The sequence below is a fragment of the Erpetoichthys calabaricus genome, chromosome 8 (genome assembly GCF_900747795.2).
Source record: "Erpetoichthys calabaricus chromosome 8, fErpCal1.3, whole genome shotgun sequence".
Lineage (NCBI taxonomy): Eukaryota > Metazoa > Chordata > Cladistia > Polypteriformes > Polypteridae > Erpetoichthys > Erpetoichthys calabaricus.
Genome location: NC_041401.2, coordinates 64659928 through 64682942, shown reverse-complemented (window position 1 = coordinate 64682942; position 23015 = coordinate 64659928). Strand labels below are relative to the sequence as shown.

Here is a 23015-nt window from a genome sequence, read left to right as displayed (position 1 = left end):
AGAGTCAGGTTCAAATCATGGCCTGGTCACTACCTTTAAGGTGCTAGATGTTGCCTCTGCTTTTGCATGGATTTTCCTTGGGTACAATGGTTCTTCTAAAGATGTGAAGGTTTCATTAACTCGGAATTGGCCTGGAGTGATTCAGTTTGGGCATGTGTGTGGGCAGAATGACACACTCTTTAGAGTTGGTTTCTGTCTTGTACCCTTATCCTACCAAAACAGACACTGGTCCTCCTATAGCACAGGTACAGAAAATTGATCACTAAATTAATTAATAAGTCTTGTAGTATGGGTTATATTGTGAATTTGTTTTAATTTTTTCTAAGTTTTACCCTGTTTTTTTTCCTTCAGTGTTCTGGGTAATAAAATACTCAGATTCTAAATCTAAGATTACTGTTCTATTTGAAAAATTTATTAACAGAAGTTAAATTATTTTTGTATCTTTCCTGATCCCATTTTGTTTTTCATAGATGCTAACATTTTTTGTCTTTATTGCTGTGTTGAGGTGGCCTGTTGTTAGGGGTATGATTTTACAGGTTGTGATCAGTGAGTCACTTGGGCACGGTTTAAAGGTATATGAGATTTCAGATAAACTCCATCAACTTTAGTGTGAGATTTATATTGGTTAGTGGTTCCTGGTATTACAACTTTATCTTTTGACTTAGATTTAGGATTTGTCTGGCTTTGTTGACAGTGCATTTTGACTTACTGGTTTTGACTCCTGAGTGTTTTCTTTTGACAATGTTTCATCTTCTGATCCCTTCCCATTTAAAAACCCTGCTATCTACACCCATGGTGGTACAATATGCCTGCAGGAACAATTTTAAAGCAAAATTTAATTTTTATTTCTCACACAATCATCTTTGAATAATATTGGGCTGACTACATGAGTATGATAACTAATTTAACAAATAAAACATAAAATGTCAAATCCATACTTGTAGTAAGGATGCCCTTGGTTGTTGGCAGAAATAAACATCCCATGTAAAGTTTATAAAATAGAATATCTTGATATCAACACTTTTGAAAGTTTTTCTATAAGTTACTTTCCCCATGTAGTCTGTACTGATGACTGGAAAAAAAACATTTCCATGGGAAACGGAGTTAATAATGTTTCTAACAGAATGGGAGCCCATGGGAACCAGCACCGGACAACAGCAAACAATATCAGAAATATCCATAAAAAATCTCCAGTCACTTGTGTTGCACAAGTCATCCAGCTATATGCTCACAACATGCATTTTGCTAAGAAACTGGTAAATAAATACCTCTGGAAAATCAAAGCAGTCCACAATCGGGAGGCTGCTTGACACAGGGTCCCGCTTTTGAATTGAAGACTCTTAACCAATTAATTATGGGATGTGGTTAAATGGGTGTAACATCCTTTTAAGAGACTTAAATAAATTAAAAAGACACTTGGTCATGTATTTCAAAATCATGGAAACAAACACTCATGGATTAAAAAAAAATATTAATCTCAAAGAGACAACAGCAATCAAGTTCTTGATGGTACAAAATGTTTATATCCATCTCTATATATATAAAATCCAATGTCTGTCTGTCTGTATGTCTGTTTGCTTTTCACGAGGGAACTACTTAATGGATTTAGATTGTTTTTTTTTTCTGCAATTTGCTTTAACATTCCGGTTGATTTTGCGATTTCTCTCATCACGCTAAGTGTTATAGTTTGGTTGCAGCACTGATTTATTCGCACAAATCTGAGAGACAGGCTGCAGGCCGAGGGGAGGGGGCACCTCAGGAGTAGGGAGCCAAGCAGGGCCATCCTCATTCACGTGCAAACATTCGTTCGAGTCACTCTACCTCTCCCATGTGTTGAAGTTTACATTGCCACAGCTAAGCTAGCAATACCTGTTTGTTCAGCAGACATTATCATCTAGAGATTGTTAAAGAGTAACGTTTGACGTTTCTGAGAGAGAGATCACAGCTACGTGCACTTTAGATGGTACCTGCTCATTAGCAGAGATATCATGGCCAAATGTTTTTCTCCCCATGTGGGGGACGCTCTCCCATCAGAGCTGAACATGGCAACGTTTGATGTTGGAGCGCACCTACCTTCCGCTTGGCCAGAGGGACCTTGCCAACTTTTTACAACTTTGGCAAAGAGATCACAGATACATTCTCACCCCTGATAGCAAAACCAAAAATATTGTATATCAAGAGGCCCTTGGATATGGATATGAAAGCTATCCATATAAATTCTTCTCAATATATATATATATTTTTTAATTAATCTTTAAAGTTTGTCCTGTTTAACTACTTCGCAGGTGGAGCCACAGGGGGCAGCTGGTAAACTATATGTTGCAGATTCCTCATGATCTTGTCCAATCTAAAAATTTATTGGATGGCAGGACAAGCAAAGTGTATTTTATAAAGTGCCTTTCTGTAGTAAACCCCTTTCTAAGGCCCCGAGTATGGTATAAAATGTTACACGTCAACTGATATGCTCAAAGTCAAATGGTGTATCAGAGATCGAAATTAAAACGGCAGCCTTCTGGTTTAGATTCAAGTGCCTTAGCATTACACTACATTGTCTACATCTTGCTGTAATGAATAATAATAAGATTAATACAAAATGTTCTGGTGACACATGCTACTTCTTAAGTGATTTCATATTAGTGCATGTGAAAAGTGGACAAGCGATTTAATCATGCATCTCCTGGATTCATTTCTAGACAGAGCACACAGTCTTTCTCAAATAGCTCAACCAATGAAGACTATTTTTGGCTCTGAAACTATGTGAAAGCTTGTTGTTCAGCAGAAAGGGCACTGGATTCAAACTACTCAGACACAGGAAGTAACAAAACAAAACTTATTCAGCTGAGCATTAGACAGCACACATTCCAAAATGTTGCAGATATTCTGTGAATGAACAGAAAAAAATTGGTACACCTCTGCGGAGTTGGAAATGCAAAAGTAGTAGAATTTTTGATCTCACATTATCATTCATTTATACATAGTAAGAAAACGTCTAACCTCTGAGTAGTGAAAGCTCTGGTAACAATATAAAATCAAAGTGAAAAGATATAAATAAAAAGATTATTTTATGTCTAAAGAAGTCTGCTACATTTATTTTCTCCATAATTTTTTCTGCTGAATTATGAAGGCAACCTACTAGGGACAGGCTACTAAACGTCAAAGGGTCTTCTGAGTTAAGGATACATATTTATTTCAATATAAGATCCTGCAAAGGTCATCAAATACAAACAGTGGAATGAAAACCCAGAGTTGAAAAGCAATTTGAATTTGTGCAGCAGAATTTGGCACACTGCACCTGTTTAACAGCTCCTGGGGGTCCTTTAATCTCACTGAAATTGGTTAAATATTTAATGTGCAGTACAGCGGAAAAAGCAATTTTACAAAGGTTTGGTAGTAATAGCTTGAGCTCCAGTTTTTTATGGCTGATATAGGTCTCAGGGAGTGGACTTCAGAAGAGCTCCCTGAAACATTACCACCAACTCTTAGGTATTAAAATACAAAAACTGCATCCCTTTGCTGTCTGGCAGGGGAGAAACTACAACTGCTCCAAATCATTTAGACAGATGGCCTTTGCAATGCTGGTTTCAATATCATTAGCATCAGAGCAAAGGAAACTCTCTGCGGAAAGATGGTTCAACAGTCCTGCTACCCTAAGATTTGTATAGTTGTTCAATCCAATTTTATTTCACTAAGGGGCTTTCAAGGTGACCAGCATCACAAAGTACCTTTTTAAGACACAATCCAATTTGTACAACTGCTGATGGAGATGAAGTCAGATTCCCTGGGGCTTCAACATACAGTATGACTAAAATCACAAGGAGCTTTATTCTTCTATTTTTTTCTGTAAAATGGCAATAGTATGATTTTAAAGGGTTTAACTCAGGCCAAGAGACTTAATCTCTGAAAAAATATTCATGAAATAGGCAATAATACCTATCCACAAAATAGGCTGTAATAAATAAATAACTAAATAAATAAATGGGAAAAACAAGGAGAAGTTGGATATTTACAGTGGGGGGTTTGATTGCCATTGAGGAACAAACAGTGTGATCTGTCTGGAATGTTTATCTTTACAGTTATATGTGCAATACTGCTCCTCTCTAAAATAGCAACTCTAAATTGGCCAGCTATGAATTAGTGTGGGTATTCAATGAATGAGGCACTGTCCATCACTGGTTCTTATCTTGTGCCATGCAAAAAGTGTCCTGCCTCTCCCGATTCTGAAATTTGACTAGGTAGGTTTGAAAAACAAATGGGTTGGTGCATGGGTTTAGGTAAGGGATAGACATTGTTTTCCGCCATAATCACCCTCCTTGAGTTGTAACCTTAATATGGTGGAATTGTTTGTCTCTGGGATGTCTAGAGTTGTTTGATTTGGTACTTGATGGTCCTGTGGTCCTTGGACCAGACAAAAAATATTCAAAATGTGAACCCCTTCCACCCAATGATGACTCTCACAAAAACAATGAGATTTCTGCTCAAAACTGGAGGATTGGGACATACTACTGAATCCAAGCCATAAGACAGGTGGCATTTCTCATGGCATCAACTACTGGGTCTTTTCTCAAATACCAATGGAAAGAGAAGAAATCTTGTTAATGAAAGAGGCCTTCCATGAACTGGTTGTAATGGGGTCTCTGGAAGACGAAGCAAGCTGGGACAGGAGCAGATGAAAGCCTACAGTATGTAGGAGTAGACTAACAATGCCATTAAAAATTAAATTTGAGGCACTCTGACATAGTAAATCACATGACAAATCTAGGAAGGTAGGTGGGATTTTTTCCAATTTGTCTTTAGCAACAATGTGGAAATACTGACCTCAAATGGGAACATTATTGAGATCCTAGCACCTAATCCTGCTGAACAAGTTCGTCTCCTTGGGGTAGGAGGTGGGCATAAACTTAAGTCTCCACTCTGCATAGAAAGTGTAAGGCAACTTACTTTGCCAGTCCAGCCACTCCTTTCTAAATTAGCAATTCTAAATTGGCCAGCTGTGAATCAGTGAGGGTATTCAATGGAATGAGGCACAGTCCACAACTATTTCCTACTAGCCAACCCGTGGTGTAGCATACGCCGCATAATTATGTATTGATGGGTGAACACTTCCTGAATGACACAGCTGTCCAAATGGGGTGGGTTTGTGGATACCACTGTGAGTGAATGAAAAGATAGACCTCTGGAGAGAGCAACATATAATTGTCCGTGACTGAAACCGGGATCGTCTGTGACGAAGAAGGCCACGCTGGTGAAAGTTACTTCGTTGGTAGGGATAAGTGTCAGTACTTGTAGATTGTTGTTGACGCTTAATATAGCTTGCGTGCTGAGATGTTCCGGAGTCACAGTTGAGAAACACTTTGTTAATGTCTTTTAAGCACAGGGGAAAAAATGAACATGTGAAACATCCGTATAATGTAATAAGCCACCAAGAAAAGTAACATTGCAACACTGCTATCTACGACCCGATCTCTGTAAACAGAAGTGATAAGAAAATCGAGCCCGGTGTATTCTTTAACTGCCTTGTGGCGCTGTAGTAGTGCTGCTGCTTTGCAGTAAGGAGACTGTGGAAGATTGTGGTTTCGCTTCCCGGTTCCTCCCTGTGTGGATAGCGCTTTGAATACTGAGAACACCGCTATTTCAGGCGCCGCCAAGAGTGGCAGCCTTTTCAGCAGCTCCGTGTATGACTGTATGTGTATGTGTACTTTTCTACTTTTATTTTTCTATTTTTATTTATTGATCACTCCTATCACTTTATTTTATGTGGTTTGTTCACTGGACACACTTACTTTTACAACATGGGCATGGATTTTTACACGCCGAGACTTGCCTATTCAAGTATTCAACTTCGAGCGCTGAGAACAAATGCCAGTGCCGGTGTGGTTCCCTATTTACCCGACGAGGTAAGAAGGCGGTATCGTGGCAGCAGAGCCGGCACTAAGCTAAAAATGAAGCGGCTTGCGAGAAAGTGGCGTTTTAAGCCTTCGGTGCCTTCTGTGATTCTGGGGAATGTAAACTTAATCTCAAATAAGATCGACGAACTGGCTGCGCTTGTGAAAAATGTCAGAACCTACAAAGAATGCAGTTTGTTGTGTTTTAGCGAAACGTGGCTAAATAACACCATCCCAGACGCTAATGTGGAACTACCCGGGTTTAGCACAGTTAGAGCAGACAGAGATGCAAGTACCTGTGGGAAGCACAAAGGAGGAGGACTCGCTCTCTATGTCAATACACGGTGGTGTAACTCTGGACATGTTAACGTCAAAATCTCCACTTGCTGCAGGGACATCGAACTGTTGGCCGTAAGTTTACGTCCCTACTACTTGCCCAGAGAGTTTGGACACGTCATTGTTTTTATTGTATACATTCCTCCTCGGGCGGACGTGGAGTCAGCGAGTGACAAAATCCATTCTGCTGTTGCTAAGTTACAAACGCAGCACCCTGAGGCGCTTGTGCTAATCGCTGGGGACTTTAACCATGTGACGCTGGACAAAACATTACCTGCCTTCTCCCAGTATGTGGACTGTAACACCCGGGGAAATAAGACTATTGATTTACTGTATGCAAACGTTAAAGACGCATACAGCGCCACCCCGCTGCCTGCGCTTGGGAAAGCAGATCATAACCTGGTTCTGCTTCAGCCTCACTACAAACCAAAAGTGAGAGTCCTACCTGTAACCACACGATCATTCAGGAAGTGGACCCCGGAGGCTGAGAATACTCTGAGAGAATGTTTTGGAACTACAGACTGGGATATCCTGCAGGGATCTCATAGTGAGAACATTGATGAAGTTGTTGACTGCACTACTGACTACATCAACTTCTGTATGGACATTGTAGTTCCAGTAAGAACTGTACACTGCTATGCTAACAACAAGCCATGGATTACAAGTGACATCAAGAGCCTTTTGAACCAGAAGAAAAGGGCTTTTAAAGACGGTGATCAGCATGAGCTCAAGCGCATGCAGAAGGAACTCCAAGTCCAGCTCAGGGAGGCGAAGGAGCAGTACAGGAGAAAGCTGGAGCAGAAGTTGCAGAATAACAGCATGAAGGAAGTGTGGGATGGGATGAAGATCATCACTGGCTGCAGCTCGAAGCGGGGTACCACCATCGAGAGAGACGTGAAAAGAGCAAACCAAATGAACAACTTCTTCAACAGGTTTGACCACCCTAACCCACTCTCACTCTCACCTCGGAGTACTGCACCCTCCACAAATCCTTCTGCTGATACCAGCATAGGAGAGACATCCCCACCCATAATTACAACAGCGCAAGTGAGCAAAGAGCTGAGGAGACTTCGTGCCAGCAAAGCAGCGGGTCCAGATGAAGTATCGCCACGACTGCTGAAGGTCTGTGCATTGGAGCTGGGGGGTCCTCTACAGCGCATCTTCAACCTGAGCCTGGAACAGGGCAGAGTCCCGAGGCTTTGGAAAACATCTTGTATCACCCCAGTCCCAAAGGTATCACGTCCTAGTGAGCTGAATGACTTTCGGCCTGTTGCTCTGACATCACATGTGATGAAGACCATGGAGAGGCTGCTGCTTCACCACCTTAGGCCACAGGTTCAACACGTCCTTGACCCTCTGCAGTTTGCATATCAGGAGAAGGTGGGAGCGGAGGATGCCATCATCTATATGCTACACCGATCCCTCTCTCACTTGGACAGAGGCAGTGGTGCTGTAAGAATTATGTTTCTAGACTTCTCTAGCGCCTTCAACACAATCCAACCTCTGCTCCTTAGGGACAAGCTGACAGAGATGGGATTAGATTCATACCTGGTGGCATGGATCGTGGACTATCTTAAAGACAGACCTCAGTATGTGCGTCTTGGGAACTGAACGTCTGACATTGTGGTCAGCAACACAGGAGCGCCACAAGGGACTGTACTTTCTCCGGTCCTGTTCAGTCTATATACATCGGACTTCCAATACAACTCGGAGTCCTGCCATGTGCAAAAATTCGCTGATAACACTGCTATTGTGGGCTGCATCAGGAATGGGCTGGAGGATGAGTATAGGGACCTAATCAATGACTTTGTTAAATGGTGCGACTCAAACCACCTACAACTGAACACCAGCAAAACCAAAGAGTTAGTGGTGGATTTTAGGAGGCCCAGGCCCCTCATAGACCCCGTGAACATCAAAGGTGACTGTGTGCAGATGGTGCAGACCTATAAATATCTGGGAGTGCAGCTGGATGATAAATTAGACTGGACTGCCAATACTGATGCGCTGTGCAAGAAAGGACAGAGCCGACTATACTTCCTTAGAAGGCTGGCGTCCTTCAACATCTGCAATAAGATGCTGCAGATGTTCTATCAGACAGTTGTGGCGAGCGCCCTCTTCTATGCGGTGGTGTGCTGGGGAGGCAGCATTAAGAGGAAAGACGCCTCACGCCTGGACAAACTGGTGAGGAAGGCAGGCTCTATTGTTGGCATGGAGCTGGACAGTTTAACATCTGTGGCAGAGCGAAGGGCGCTCAGCAGGCTCCTATCAATTATGGAGAATCCACTGCATCCACTAAATAGTATCATCTCCAGACAGAAGAGCAGCTTCAGCGACAGACTGTTGTCACTGTCCTGCTCCACTGACAGATTGAGGAGATCATTCCTCCCCTAAACTATGCGATTCTTCAATTCCACCTGGGGGTGTAAACGTTAACATTTAACATTATACAAAGTTATTGTCTGTTTTTCACCTGCATTATTATCATTCTTTAATTTAATATTATTTATTGCCAGCCGTCTTTTCTGGTTTGGGCTGCTTTTGCAGTGTTACCGCTTGTGCATATTAAATCTTGAAATCCTTTGAGTAACTAATTACCGTATTTTTCGCACCATAAGACGCACTTTTTTTTCCCCAAAAGAAGGTTGGAAATGTCTGTGCGTCTTATGGAGCGAATATTGCGTCACAGACCATGATGTGTATTACCTGACAAAAGTAGACATCCAGGGGTAGAGGGCGACAAAACTCACTGTTACGTTACAGGCATTCCCTCTGTGCTTGGAGGAATGTTAGACTCATTGACTCGGCATCTAATCCTTGCGTGTGCGTGAGTTGCGAAATGTAAACAAAAGCAAGATGGCATCTACATCTCATGAGGGAGCGAAGCGAGTGCAGAAAAAAAAAAAAGCAGAGATTGTTTTGCGCATTATCACTGAGACGGACTCTGGACTCCACAGATTACCAGCCGCTGGACTACTTCAGGCTGTTCTTCCCTGAAGCTGCCTTTCAGCTACTGTCAAACGAGACAAACAGGTATGCAGAGCAATTTTTTGAATCGAGGGCTGTGCTTGCACCGCATTCTCATTTTTCAAACTGGAAACCCACAACAAAACATGAGATGAAGGGCTTTGTGGCATTACAAATATAGATGGGACTAGACTGGCGATATAAGTTCAGGGAGCATTGGTCCAAACGTGCTTTGTCCCCTGGTGACTTTGGACAGGTTATGTCGCGTGATGATAGGTACGTGATGCTGCAAAGTGATTGTGAGCAACTGAGCTTAATAAATTCTGACACTAGCGATGAGGAGTTCTTGGGGTTTCCATAAAACTAGAAGAGTGCTTGAAACTTAAAGTCTTTCCTTATTTGTTAATGACAGTGATGATGTTTCTTAATACCGCTGTTGAATTTACATGGTTGAAATATTATTCTACTATATTTTATTAAACATATTAGTGCACCATTTGGTTCAGAATATTTTTTTTCTTGTTTTCATCCTCTAAACCTAGGTGCGTCTAATGGTCAGGTGCGTCTTATGGTGCAAAAAATACGGTAACTAACACCCACACACACAGCTTGTGTGAAAAAATGCGCCCGTACTTTCATAATTTTGTTGCAGTCTATAGTGGAGTCAGGCACAGAGAAGGTCAGCTGCTGAGAGAGCATCTCGACTGTTACAGGGCCTACATTGGGGAAGCAGGTGAGACGCTAATGAAACAGAGGCACAGGGCTTATTGGTTTTTAAAGACTGCTTCCTTCATTGTGTTTTAACCTCAGTTTTAAAGGATTGTTTTAAGGATCCCATGGGATACCCCTCGCAAACTGTTTTAGACGCTGCATTCAGCAATTCACATCCGCGACAAACATGCCTGTTCTTACATGGTCCTGCCGCGTCCACCTTCATTCTCAAAGCATACACACCGCCTGGTCATGTGCCCGCTTGCAAGAGCAACTCACGGAGACCCACCCACCAACTCTAAGACCATGGCGTGTAAAACAGTTTGCGATAGTGGTGCGTGCGTCATAACCAAAAAGAATAATGAAAAGTCAACGTGGCTCAGAGGTGCATGTGGAATCCTAGCACAGACGAAAGTGACTTACGGGGTGGTCGGTGAGTTGTTTCGTCCGGGCACATGAGCAGGCAGTGGGAATGCCTAGAGAGCGAGGGTGAACGCGGGCCGGGGAATAAGGAGTGTTGGTGGGCGGAGAAACGTTTTCCATGTTCCTGCAGGACCATCTAAGAAGACGCATGTTTGTCGCGGATGCGGTGGACGCAGGCCGGGGAAATAAAGTGTTGGTGGGCGGGGAAACGTTTTCCGTGTTCCTGCAGGACCATCTAAGAAGACGCATGTTTGTCGCGGATGCGAATTGCTATATGTAGCGTGTAACACAGTTTGCGATGTTGCACGCGGTCGTGCGTCGTAACCGAAAAGTCAACATGGCTCAGAGCTGCATGTGGACTGTAGCACAGACAAACAGAAATGACGGCGTGACTGTCCGAGTTGGTGGGCGTGACTGTGCGAGTTTTCGTCATATCCAATGGTCTTAGAGTTGGTGGGCGTGGCTCCTTCCTGTGTGCTTTCATAGGTGTCTTGCCCGCTCTGGCGGCAGCTTAGAGAATTATATATATAGATGTTACTCAAGTTACTCATGTGACTAATAAGGCTTCTGACTCAGAGGGTCTTTTTCTTATACAGTAGGCTTGTTCCAGTTGAAGTCTGCTACACTGATATACTTTGTAATGCCAAGGTAGTTTCTTGTCTCTTATACTATTCTTGATTTTCATACCATCAATTTAAAAAGACACAACCTAACCTTGGAGAATATGAAGTTTGAAGAAGAATCACTGAAGCAGTTGTAGTTTTGTACCAGGCTGTGCTAAATACAGCCCACTGAGGTAAGTCTTAGGGAGACACTAGAGTATATTATTTCACTAACCTCAGAGAGCCTGAGAACTTGCCAGATAAACTTATAGACTTCTGCTAGAGACTAACTGGCCTATTGTGACAAACTCAGTATGATTAACATCACCATTTCTTGATTGAAACAGATCTTTTGCAAAACAATAACTTGCTCCTTTAATTATTGTTATAAACTCAGTGTGTTGACATCAAGACAAACCAATGGTGAATGAGTAATGATTCTTCCACTAATCTTTAAACTAATTTCCATGCTTTGAAGACCCCATGACCCTTATTTGACAGTTCATAATGATGTATAACCCTTGTGTTTAGAATTCTTACCTAAACAGCTGTGTCCATAGTGTACCAAGAAATCTGCCCCTAGTGCATGAGCAGTGAAGTCATCAACACAGCAGGCTCCATATGTTACGTCCCCCATTACTATGGCCTCTGCACCAGTGAACCTGTGCATAATAACCAAAAAAATAATGTATTAGTAAGACGCCATTTTAGCTAACTGCTTCTAAAAAACAGCACTAACTTAGACCACTCACCACAAATAATTGGAGTCTAAACACGGTGCAAGGCCACCAATTGTACATGAAGTACTGTTGCGTAATTAATGATTTTAGGATGCCTATTTACAGGAGGGCCACTTCACTGGTTCAGAATGCAGTTACACATGCCTCAATAACTGGTATTGAAAGCACTAACCATTTTACTTTTTCAGTAATAAAGAGCTAACTGTCTTGGCTTGCTCCATGGTACTTGGACTGCAACTCTCCCAAGGCCATCTATGTAAAATGTGGAAGTAATGGTCCTGGTAGAAACTACAGTGTTTGAAATTTAATCTGGATCCTATTTTCAGGGTGACATGGTCACCAGGCACTATGCAGCTTGCCTTTCCTTGTCGTTGCAGCAACAATGGCTTCTTCTTCCAAAAAGCTAACTGCTCACTATGATAAAAGTAGGAGGGGTACAAGAAAATTAATGTAGTTTATCCAATTGAAAGTACATAATTTAGTAGGCTAAGCTGTACAGGCCCCACAAAAACTGATGAGGATGATAATATCAATTTGAATAGGGGCAATACAGTCTCAGAAAACATCCTAAATCTATCATAAATACAGCACAGCTCTCAAAATATTATGCTCAGAATATAATTAAATGTATTCATATACTACTTTGCATTTGTTTCAGAACTGTCAACGTTATAAGCAATGTATGCACATATTAATTATAGGGTTTAATTATTTTTAGTGTTTTCAGGGATCAAAATATAAACTTTAAAGATACTCTTTGAATAAACAAGCAACCCACTACCCTGAAGATTAGCACTGTTACTAAACTGCTTGACTCCAAATGCTGCCCTTTGGACTGCAAATGCTGCAATATGGCATTACATTTGTCTGTATGTTCAGCTTCTATAATTTGCATCACTAATGAGACATATTGACATTTTGATTAACCATTTCACATTATTATTTTTAAAACAGAATCTTTTTCAGAATTGATCATATGTATAGTATTTATAGACAAGCTATAATTCGGATTAAAGTTCAAAAGTGGTAACATTTCTAATTCTGACAAATTTTTTTTTATATTTCAGCACTTCCCATTTTGGCCAAGTACTACGAAAAGTATAAACATTTTATTACAGGTACATGCTTAAAATTGATATTAACTATTCTCACAATGTGACTTTTTGTTAGGGTTAAGATTGCAGTTTAGAGGAGACAGGTGTATGACATTTATTTATGGTTATATCTTTGTGCTTTCCTCCACAGTGTGTTGAAATAATATGTGTGGTTTATATCAATAAAAGTGTTTTGCTATAATCATCTGAAATACATGCTGATATTAAATAAAGGTAGTGTAGTGCAAATTTTCATCAATATAAATTAACAGTTAAACAAAAGATTCCACACATAATTCAAAATTAAGATTAATTATCCACAAGCACATCATGTTGTTAATAGCACAAGACACTTCTGGGAAAGTTGAGAGAAAAAAAAAAAACTAAATCCTAACAGTGTAACCTTAAGGAAAATGTTAAAAGTTATTTCCACCTAATAACCAGTCTTGGTATTTTATTTTTATTATCTATCAAGACAATGAACCTTTACCAGTTTTTCCTTTATCTTTACATTTATATCATTATCTTTACAAATGCTTTCCCTAGGCAATACAATTGTTGAAATGAAACAGTTAAAAAAAAGTGTGTTTATCACTTATGTTTCATGTTTTTAATTTTTAAAAAATTGTGGATTTGCTTTCTTGATTGCTTTTAGCTTGGATAATATGTAAGAACAACTCACTCTGATTTGCACAACTTAAATTCTATTCATTGATCCATTTTCCAAACATACTGTATCTAAACCAATTTTAGGATTGTGGTGAAGTGGAGAATACCTCTGCAGCATTATGTGCAATTCAGAAAGCAACCTTAGACTGGACTCCTGTCTAACGCTGACAAACTGCATTACAGTGTGGTACGGTAACTGCTCCCTAGCTGGTGAAAACTGCCCAACACATCATCGGCATCCCATTGCCAACTATTGCTGACTTGCAGCATACACGGTATCTGGGTTTGCAGCATCATCAAGGATGCCTCACACATCAACCATGGACTGTTTACCATCATCCCATCAGGAAAGCGCTACAGAAGCCTTCAGTCCCACACCAGCAGGCTCACCTTCTTTCATTACCCCATCACCATTCTGAACTCCAACTATACCACTCAATAGCTGACCTTTCTAAATATCAATAATTTCTGACTGCACTCTGTATATTTTCTCATGTTTACATATATCTGTTCTGTATATAAAAATATTTCATATATATATATTCACTGATACCATGTCTCTGAACTACTGATCAGTATTCATATCTATATACACTCTTCTTTGTATATATTACTACCTGTAAGTTCAAATATCATATCTATATATATATATATATATATATATATATATATAAAAGTCAATGTGTGTATGTATGTATGTTCCAGCATCACTTCCGAATGGCTGGAGCTATTTTCATGAAACTTGGTACATATGTTCCTCACTGGTCAACTAAAAATACTGTAGGGTGAAATCAGCCCTAGCCCACCCCATTCTGGGTGGGGGGGGGGGATCTTGAGGTCTTGTATGCATGTTATCATCCAGTTGACACTCGGAACGTCCACCATAGGGCAAACTGGAGGTGTCGGCCAGCATTCTTTATGGTTGAGCACCACCGCACCCCTGTTGCTTTTGAAATTAAATACAGTTGGCCGGGTTGGCATCCCAACTATTTTTGGGACTTATTCTGTCTTTGTGACTCGAACAGCCATATATATATCTTATATATAAACATCTACGTGTGGAAGTGTGTGTCTCTGTCTGGCCTGGAAGTGAGAGGTAAAGTCGGGGTAAGGGCTCCAGCTCCGAGGATACACAAGCGAGGCCAGCACATCAACAAAAGGAAACCTCCGAAGAAAGTCAATCGCTTAGCTACTAATGCACAAATGATGCGAGCACGTCAGCAACACGAATCCTCCTAGGAGGGAGATGCCCAGAGTAGTTCTGACAATTTCAATACTTTCTAGGATCCCGTGCGCTTACACAGTTAGTATACATGTATATACACACATATATATATATTGTATTTATGCAAATCCAACAGAGTGGCTGTGGGCCGAGAGCAGGGGGGGCAGGACCTTCCTCAATCCCTCGCCAACCTCTGTTTGAGTTAGTCTACGTCTCACCATGTGTTGCAGTGCACCTTGCCACCGCTTAGCTAGCGATACCTGTTTGTTCAACTGACATTATCTACATATTGTTAAGGAATAATGTTTGACATTTTTGAGAGAGAGATCAAAGTTAAAGTGTGTTTTACAGGGTAGCTGCTGATTGCTAGAGACATCACGGGCATGTGCTTTTCTCCCCACGTGGGGAACGCTTTCCCGTCAGAGCTGAAAACGATCAGATACAGTGTCAACGTCTACTGATTTTTAAAGTTTGCCCTGTTTCATTAAGTCAATGTATGTGTGTGTGTGTGTGTGTGTGTATATATAGTAATATAATAATGCATTTTATTTGTATGCACAGTGCATCCAGAAAGGATTCACAATGCATCACTTTTTCCACATTTTGTTATGTTACAGCCTTATTCCAAAATGGATTAAATGGAACACCCCATAATGACAATGTGAAAAAAGTTTACTTGAGATTTTTGCAAATTTATTAAAAATAATAAAATTGAAAAAGCACATGTACATAAGTATTCACAGCCTTTGCCATGAAGCTCAAAATTGAGCTCAGGTGCATCCTGTTTCCCCTGATCATCCTTGAGATGTTTCTGCAGCTTAACTGGAGTCCACCTGTGGTAAATTCAGTTGATTGACATGATTTGGAAAGGCACACACCTGTCTATATAAGGTCCCACAGTTGACAGTTCATGTCAGAGCACAAACCAAGCATGAAGTCAAAGGAATTGTCTGTAGACCTCCAAGACAGGATTGTCTTGAGGCACAAATCTGGGGAAGGTTACAGAAAAATTTCTGCTGCCTTGAAGGACCCAATGAGCACAGTGGCCTCCATCATCTGTAAGTGGAAGAAGTTCGAAACCACCAGGACTCTTCCTAGAGCTAGCCGGCCATCTAAACTGAGTGATCGGGGGAGAAGGGCCTTAGTCAGGGAGGTTACCAAGAACCCGATGGTCACTCTGTCAAAGCTCCAGAGGTCCTCTGTGGAGAGAGGAGAACCTTCCAGAAGGACAACCATCTCTGCAGCAATCTACCAATCAGGCCTGTATTGTACAGTGGCCAGACGGAAGCCACTCCTTAGTAAAAGGCACATGGCAGCCCGCCTGGAGTTTGCCAAAAGGCACCTGAAGGACTCTCAGACCATGAGAAAGAAAATTCTCTGGTGTGACAAGACAATGATTGAACTCTTTGGTGTGAATGCCAGGCGTCACGTTTGGAGGAAACCAGGCACCGCTCATCACCAGGCCAGTACCATCCCTACAGTGAAGCATGGTGATGGCAGCATCATGCTGTGGGGATGTGTTTCAGCGGCAGGGACTGGGAGACTAGTCAGGATAAAGAGAAAGATGACTGCAGCAATGTACAGAGACATCCTGGATGAAAACCTGCTCTTGACCTCAGACTGGGGCGACGGTTCAACTTTCAGCAGGACAACGACCCTAAGCACACAGCCAAGATATCAAAGGAGTGGCTTCAGGATAACTCTGTGAATGTCCTTGAGTGGCCCAGCCAGAGCCCAGACTTGAATCCGATTGAACATCTCTGGAGAGGTCTTAAAATGGCTGTGCACCAACGCTTCCCATCCAACCTGATGGAGCTTGAGAGGTGCTGCAAAGAGGAATGGGCGAAACTGGCCAAGGATAGGTGTGCCAAGCTTGTGGCATCATATTCAAAAAGACTTGAGGCAGTAATTGCTGCCAAAGGTGCATCGACAAAGTATTGAGCAAAGGCTGTGAATACTTATGTACATATGATGTCTCAGTTTTTTTATTTTTAATAAATATGCAAAAACCTCAAGTAAACTTTTTCACATTGTCATTATGAGGTGTTGTGTGTAGAATTCTGAGGAAAAAAAATGAATTTAATCCATTTTGGAATAAGGCTGTAACATAACAAAATGTGGAAAAAGTGATGCACTGTGAATACTTTCCGGATGCACTGTATGTATGTTCCAGCATCACTTCCGAACGGCTGGACCGATTTTCATGACACTTGGTACACATGTTTCTCATAGGTCGACTTAAAATACTGTAGGGTGAAATCAACCCTAACTCACCCCCTTCTGGGTAGGGTGGGGGGTGATCTTGCGGTCATGTATGCATGTTATCATACAAGTTGATACTCGGAATGACCACCAGAGGGCAAACTGGAGGTGACTGCCAGCATTCTTTGTTTGAGCACCACCGCACCCCTGTTGCTTTTGAAATTAAATATAGTTGACTGGTTCCGAGCATCATCTAGTTGATAACATACATACAAGACTGCAATACAAACACAGTGAGTCTTCACTGTTTTTTAATTTATTTTTATTTTTAAAGTGTTTTTTTTATATATATTTTTTTCTCAAACAATTAAAAAAAACACTATTTTCCTCCTGGGCGATGCTGGGTATTTCAGCTAGTACACATATATTCTCAATAGTATGTTGCCTTATTGCACTTTAATGTACTATTTGCACCCACTGTCTATTGCACCTTAGTCTACTATTTGCACTTTCTGGTTAGATGCTAAACTGCATTTTATTACACCTGTACAATGACAACAAAGATGAGATGAATATCAGCATAAGTAGCATATCTTTGAGATTTGAGGCAAAAATATGAGTAGTTGAATAAATGAACATTCAGACACCAAGATAATGCAAAAACTTCACACAACCATATACTGGGATTTGAACTCAGTATCGTGGAACTGTGATGCAGTAGTGCTAAAAATGGGAAAGGCCCTATATAAATAAAATGTATTATTATTATTATTATTATTATTAATATAAACAAGTGCAAATAAGTACTTTCATCAACAAATAACTACAACAAAGAATATCCTTATCATGTAGGACCAAATACTAACAATAACATTTTAACCAAACTTAACTAGAGATTATGCAGTTTAAAATAATATAAATAATTAATATTTAAAGCACAAAAACTAATATAAAAACCTTAAAAGAAAAATAAAATACATATAAAGAATCTGCACATTTTACATACCAAAATGGCATTTACATTGGCAACATTTTAATTTAATGAATTCTGCAAACAATTTTCAAAAGAGTATAATTAATGCATCTCAGCAGAAATTCATTTGTTTATTAGTGACAAATGAAAAACAACCATTAAAATCCAAGCTAATGATCCCTAACTAACACTCTACTAATATACAATGGTTTAGATATAAAATTGAGAAAATATGTTTTGTGTAAAATAAAAAGTATCTGAGTTATATTAACTCAGACTTACATCCATCCATCCATTATCCAACCCGCTGAATCCAAACACAGGGTCACGGGGGTCTGCTGGAGCCAATCCCAGCCAACACAGGGCACAAGGCAGGAATCAATCCCGGGCAGGGGGCCAACCCACCACAGGACACACACAAACACACCCACACACCAAGCACACACTAGGGCCAATTTAGAATCGCCAATCCAAATAACCTGCATGTCTTTGGACTGTGGGAGGAAACCGGAGTGCCCGGAGGAAACCCACGCAGACACGGGGAGAACATGCAAACTCCACGCAGGGAGGACCTGGGAAGCGAACCCGGGTCTTCTAACTGCAAGGCAGCAGCGCTACCACTGCACCACCGTGCCGCCCCAGACTTATATTTAGATATTAAATCAAAAAATACAAAGCTAATGACAACAAGTTATTCATGCTTATATTTTAACACAATACATATTTATTGTGATGGTCTGGTGCTCTGTCCAGGGCTAGTTCCTTCCTGGTGCCTCTTACTGTCTGAATAGGCTTTGGTCCCACGTGACTTTGAATTGAACTTATTAAGAGAAGACATTAAATGCCATATATTAGAAATAGGCATTTTATTAGTAGGGAGTTTTACAGTAACTAAATCAAAAGATGTACAGCTAACAACATATGACAAGGAAATATTACTATAATTCTTGCACTAAAATCAATTCATACATAATCCTGCAAAGTCATCATAGATTAAGATATCATAGAAAATAACAAAAAACCTTTACAAGTGGCAATTCAAGCATGTATATGTTGTGATTTATCATGCTAAAAAGTACCTATAAAAGGTAATGATTAACTAACTTTGGACTGAAGTATTACAACAGTGAAGTTACCACTGCTGTACTGAATCAAAGAATTTAATAGTTGTGTAAAGCGTACTGTTTAATAATAATGGCACTGAGCTGTAACTTGAGAGTGACTACAATTCCCAGCATGCTGTGAGATCAATATGCCATTTGTCTGCTTCAGTTTGTTGCACAGGGGCCACTGGTGACATGTCTGTGAAGGTGCAAGATTTAAAAGGATGCCAGACACATGGAGAACTCTAATTTTTATTATTTATACTATAAAGGAGCACCAATTTTTTTTTTATCTCTGGATAACAATATCATTACTTACAAGAATTACAGTTTTTCTTAGATTTTGTGTGTGCTTTGTTCATCCTGTGAAAAGTTTGTTGGATTTGTTTGTTTGTAATTGTCAGTAAACAGTATGCTCCTTCCACCACAGATTATCATTGGAGATTTACGTAATATGGTAGAACAAAGTTATCATTTTTTTGTCTGATTACTGAAGTAGGATCATGTAATAACTGTATACTTGTTCTGCATTGTATATAGTTTATTTAATACATTATTTTGGACTTATATATCTCACATAATGTGTCTGTGTAGGAGAGATGTGCAATTCAGACCAAGCTGGGTATGGGAGGTATTTTCTGCAGAAAAGGAAATGAAAATTAAATTTATAAAATTAAAATGCAATCTCTCTTTTACAATTTCATTTTCCAAGTCTATATGCAAGAATGTTTCACAAATTAAAAACAAAATGAAATAACACCACTTGCAATTTCATTTTCAGCCTGAACAGCAATTAGTCTACAAAAATGAACAGTACAACACAAATAAGCACTGGCGCCATCTGATGCTAATTGAATTTTCATTTTCCACTTTGTATTTTCATTTTCAAGTTCTCAGCATGGAAATAGCATGGGTCAAGGTGCAGGACTTTGCACCTCAATTTCCCACAATTCTTTCTCCTTCATAGCTGTATAGCCAATTCAATCAATAGAATACATCTCACATGATTTTCATCCTTTCATCTCTGTAAATGAGCTTCAGACCGAAATTTTCTCACAAAATCCAAAAACCACACATAATTATAGATCTGAAGTAATTAATGTGCTATAAGTAGTCTTTATTATGTCATAATTTACATGTATTTACAGGTCAGGTCAGTGGGCATGCACTAGTACAGTGCATTGTCGCACCCACCAAACGATGAAACAGCTCAGGATCTGAAGATAAGGGCTAGTTGCAGAGGGGTCTAAGAATGCCTTACCCATGTCACTGCCTCCACCATGTTCCACAGGTAAAGTGTTAAGCCTTGGTTGGCAATTTTTAAAAATCGTCCATCTTAAAACACAGAAACTTTCAGCACATCCTCAATTACTGATTAATGTTTCAGAGGTTATTTTAATTTGTGTATTTTACCTATATTTCTCTTTTAATTATCTGATATTTGCTCCTGATGTCAAAACTGATGCCCAATAGAATTTATTGAAACTCCAGCAGAGATGGGCACGCTGGTGGGAACTTGCTGTCGTATTTTCAGCTGCTGCAATTCCCTGCAATACCAACTCAGTTCTCCTGCTGTTTGAAACTTAACTATGTTAAATGATCTCCATAATTATAAAAGTAAAAAAATGTAAGTAAGCTCAGTAAGATATTATGCAGTGAATAAATGTGTATATAGTAGACCCCCGTGAAGGAGTTCACGGCCTCAGTCATTCGCGGATTTTTCCTTAGAACCTATCTAATAATTGTTAGTGGAAACCGCAAATATCCTCCGCAATTTTTATGGCTTTTTTCGTGGCAATACTGTACTATAGAGAGAACAGGAAGCAACTTTAGAGGAAACGCGGCTTGGGATGGTGAAAGGATTGTCTGCTGTCTGCCTGTGTACATGAGGACTGTAAGTGGATTCATGGCCATCCTGCAAAGAAAGGAGAGCTCCTGAACCCATCCACCTGTCTTCACCATTTCAGGAACTAGCGGTAGGACAATCTTTACATTCCCATTCAACGTGCGGATCTCTGGACTATCTATTTTCATCATTACATTGCATCCATTCACTTCCCGAGTCTTCCCTGCGTGGAGTTTGCATGTTCTCGCCGTGTCTGCGTGGGTTTCCTCCGGGTGCTCCGGTTTCCTCCTACAGTCCAAAGACATGCAGGTTAGGTGCATTGGCGATTCTAAATTGTCCCTAATGTGTGCTTGGTGTGGGTGTGGGTGGGTGTGTGTGTGTGCCCTGCGGTGGGCTGGCGCCCTGCCTGGGGTTTGTTTCTTGCCTTGAGCCCTGTGTTGGCTGGGATTGGCTCCAGCAGACCCCTGTGACCCTGTAGTTAGGATATAGCAGGTTGGATAATGGATGGATTTCATCCGTTGCCGTTTTTCATGAATGTTTTTCGTGATTTACTGTGTATGTTTTGCTGGTGCTTTGTTGTATTTAATGTGTAATAGGTGTAAGGGGAACAGGGGTGGTATCGTTGTTTTCATTTATTTCATTTGTTTTCATTACATTCTTTACTTGCCGTTTGATTACCGGTTTGCTTTGTTTTTGTCTCTGTTTGTGAGTGCATGCGGGTCGGGCCAAGGCTGGGTGCGTCCCTGGAATCTCGCCCATAAAAATAAATAAATTGCCATATTCTCGACGGTGTGAATCTTAGCAGCACTGGACCGCTACAGTGTTATTCATTTCCCCTTGCTGCTGATTGACTGTGATGCATCTCCAGCTGAGTGTTCTTGTGCTTTCCGTTTTGTTCCTCTTAACCCTTAAACTGCCACAACCAGCTATAGTCATTTCCCAGTGCCATTTGCAAGCACGCAGGAGCTGATCAGTCAGTGCTGTACATTCGTTGAGCAGCCAGCTCATGACCACTGCCAGCCCCTTGTGAGCAGGGGGGCTGAACGCACCCCTAGAAGACACGGACGCTCCTCAAAAAAACCCTCTTAAAAAACGTTGATAGACTACTTTCACATTGCTCCCTTACTTGCGGCTGCTCTGTTGCGTGATATGGTTCTCGTGTGATGCTACGCATACTTAAAAGCCTGAACAGCACCTGTCCTTTTTGGCTGATTGCTTTGTTTCTCTCTCCTCCCCCACACATCCTCTGCTCTTGTTGGGGGTCCCGCTCCCGTTGTGCTCCCCTATGATGTTTGTCTATTCTTTAATCGAGAACTAACTGCATTCTGAGCTCATTTTACTTCTGAAAGAGACATGTTTGTTTGAAGTGTTTGAATAAAGTTCCTGTCTCTACAATCTCCAATGTTTCTGTGTAATTCTGTGACACAAGCGTGACACCCTGCAGCCTCACTGTCTCTGGGATGAGCCGCTGCACTAGACTAGCCTGCCAGCGTCAGATTTACCTCTGTGTGCTTGCATGCTGCCAGTTCAAACACAGTTGACTCGGTGATTTACTAATTTCATCCATGGCATCAGTTGCATCTTGTACATATTGTTCCAGTAGTTTTTTTAAACAGTTTTTACAGTTCATTAGCAGTGTGTAAAATGATCAGTGTTGCAGTAATTGTGATGCTCTTTGCATGGAAAAAAAATGTGTTCTATTAAAATTTCAGTTTGTCTACGTGAATTGTGACGTTTACTTAAAGTGCAGCAAAAAAGTATTTGGAGTCCAGGGATGCATTAACCCCCAAGTATGTGGTAGTTTAAGGGTTAAAGCCCCAAGATGCCGCCGAAACGCCCTGCACCTTCTAAGGCTTCTGACAATGAAAACGCACTTGCATGAATTACAGTACATATATCGGTAACATCGGTATTTTACATTCTACCACTGCAGGAGGCATAGCAGTACAGTATACAGGTTTACCTTTACATTCTTTTTTTTAGGTAATGTATTAAGCTGAGTTTGAAATTAAAGTGTTTTGGGGGCATATTTAGGGTTTAAACTATAAAAATAGGCATTTTGTTTTTAATTACATCCAAAATTCGTGGTTTTTCACAATTCGCAGGTGCTCTAGGAACGTAACCCCCGCGAATTTCAGGTGTACTGTATTGCATTCAATAATCTGTAGATTATAATGATTCAATATTTCACTGATGCAATAATTTACCAGCAAAGCACCATAATTACCTGCTATTCTTCATATTC

At 40.6% G+C, this 23015-nt stretch overlaps 1 protein-coding gene across 1 annotated transcript in view; it reads right to left on the bottom strand.

Annotated features, from left to right (window-relative positions):
- dph1 (diphthamide biosynthesis 1) overlaps nt 1-23015 on the bottom strand; it is a 464509-nt gene that overhangs the window by 151139 nt on the left and 290355 nt on the right. Inside the window, exon 4 of the mRNA XM_028806649.2 lies at nt 11459-11580. Within this exon, the coding sequence (XP_028662482.1) occupies nt 11459-11580 (122 nt within the window). The remainder of the gene's footprint in view (nt 1-11458; nt 11581-23015) is intronic.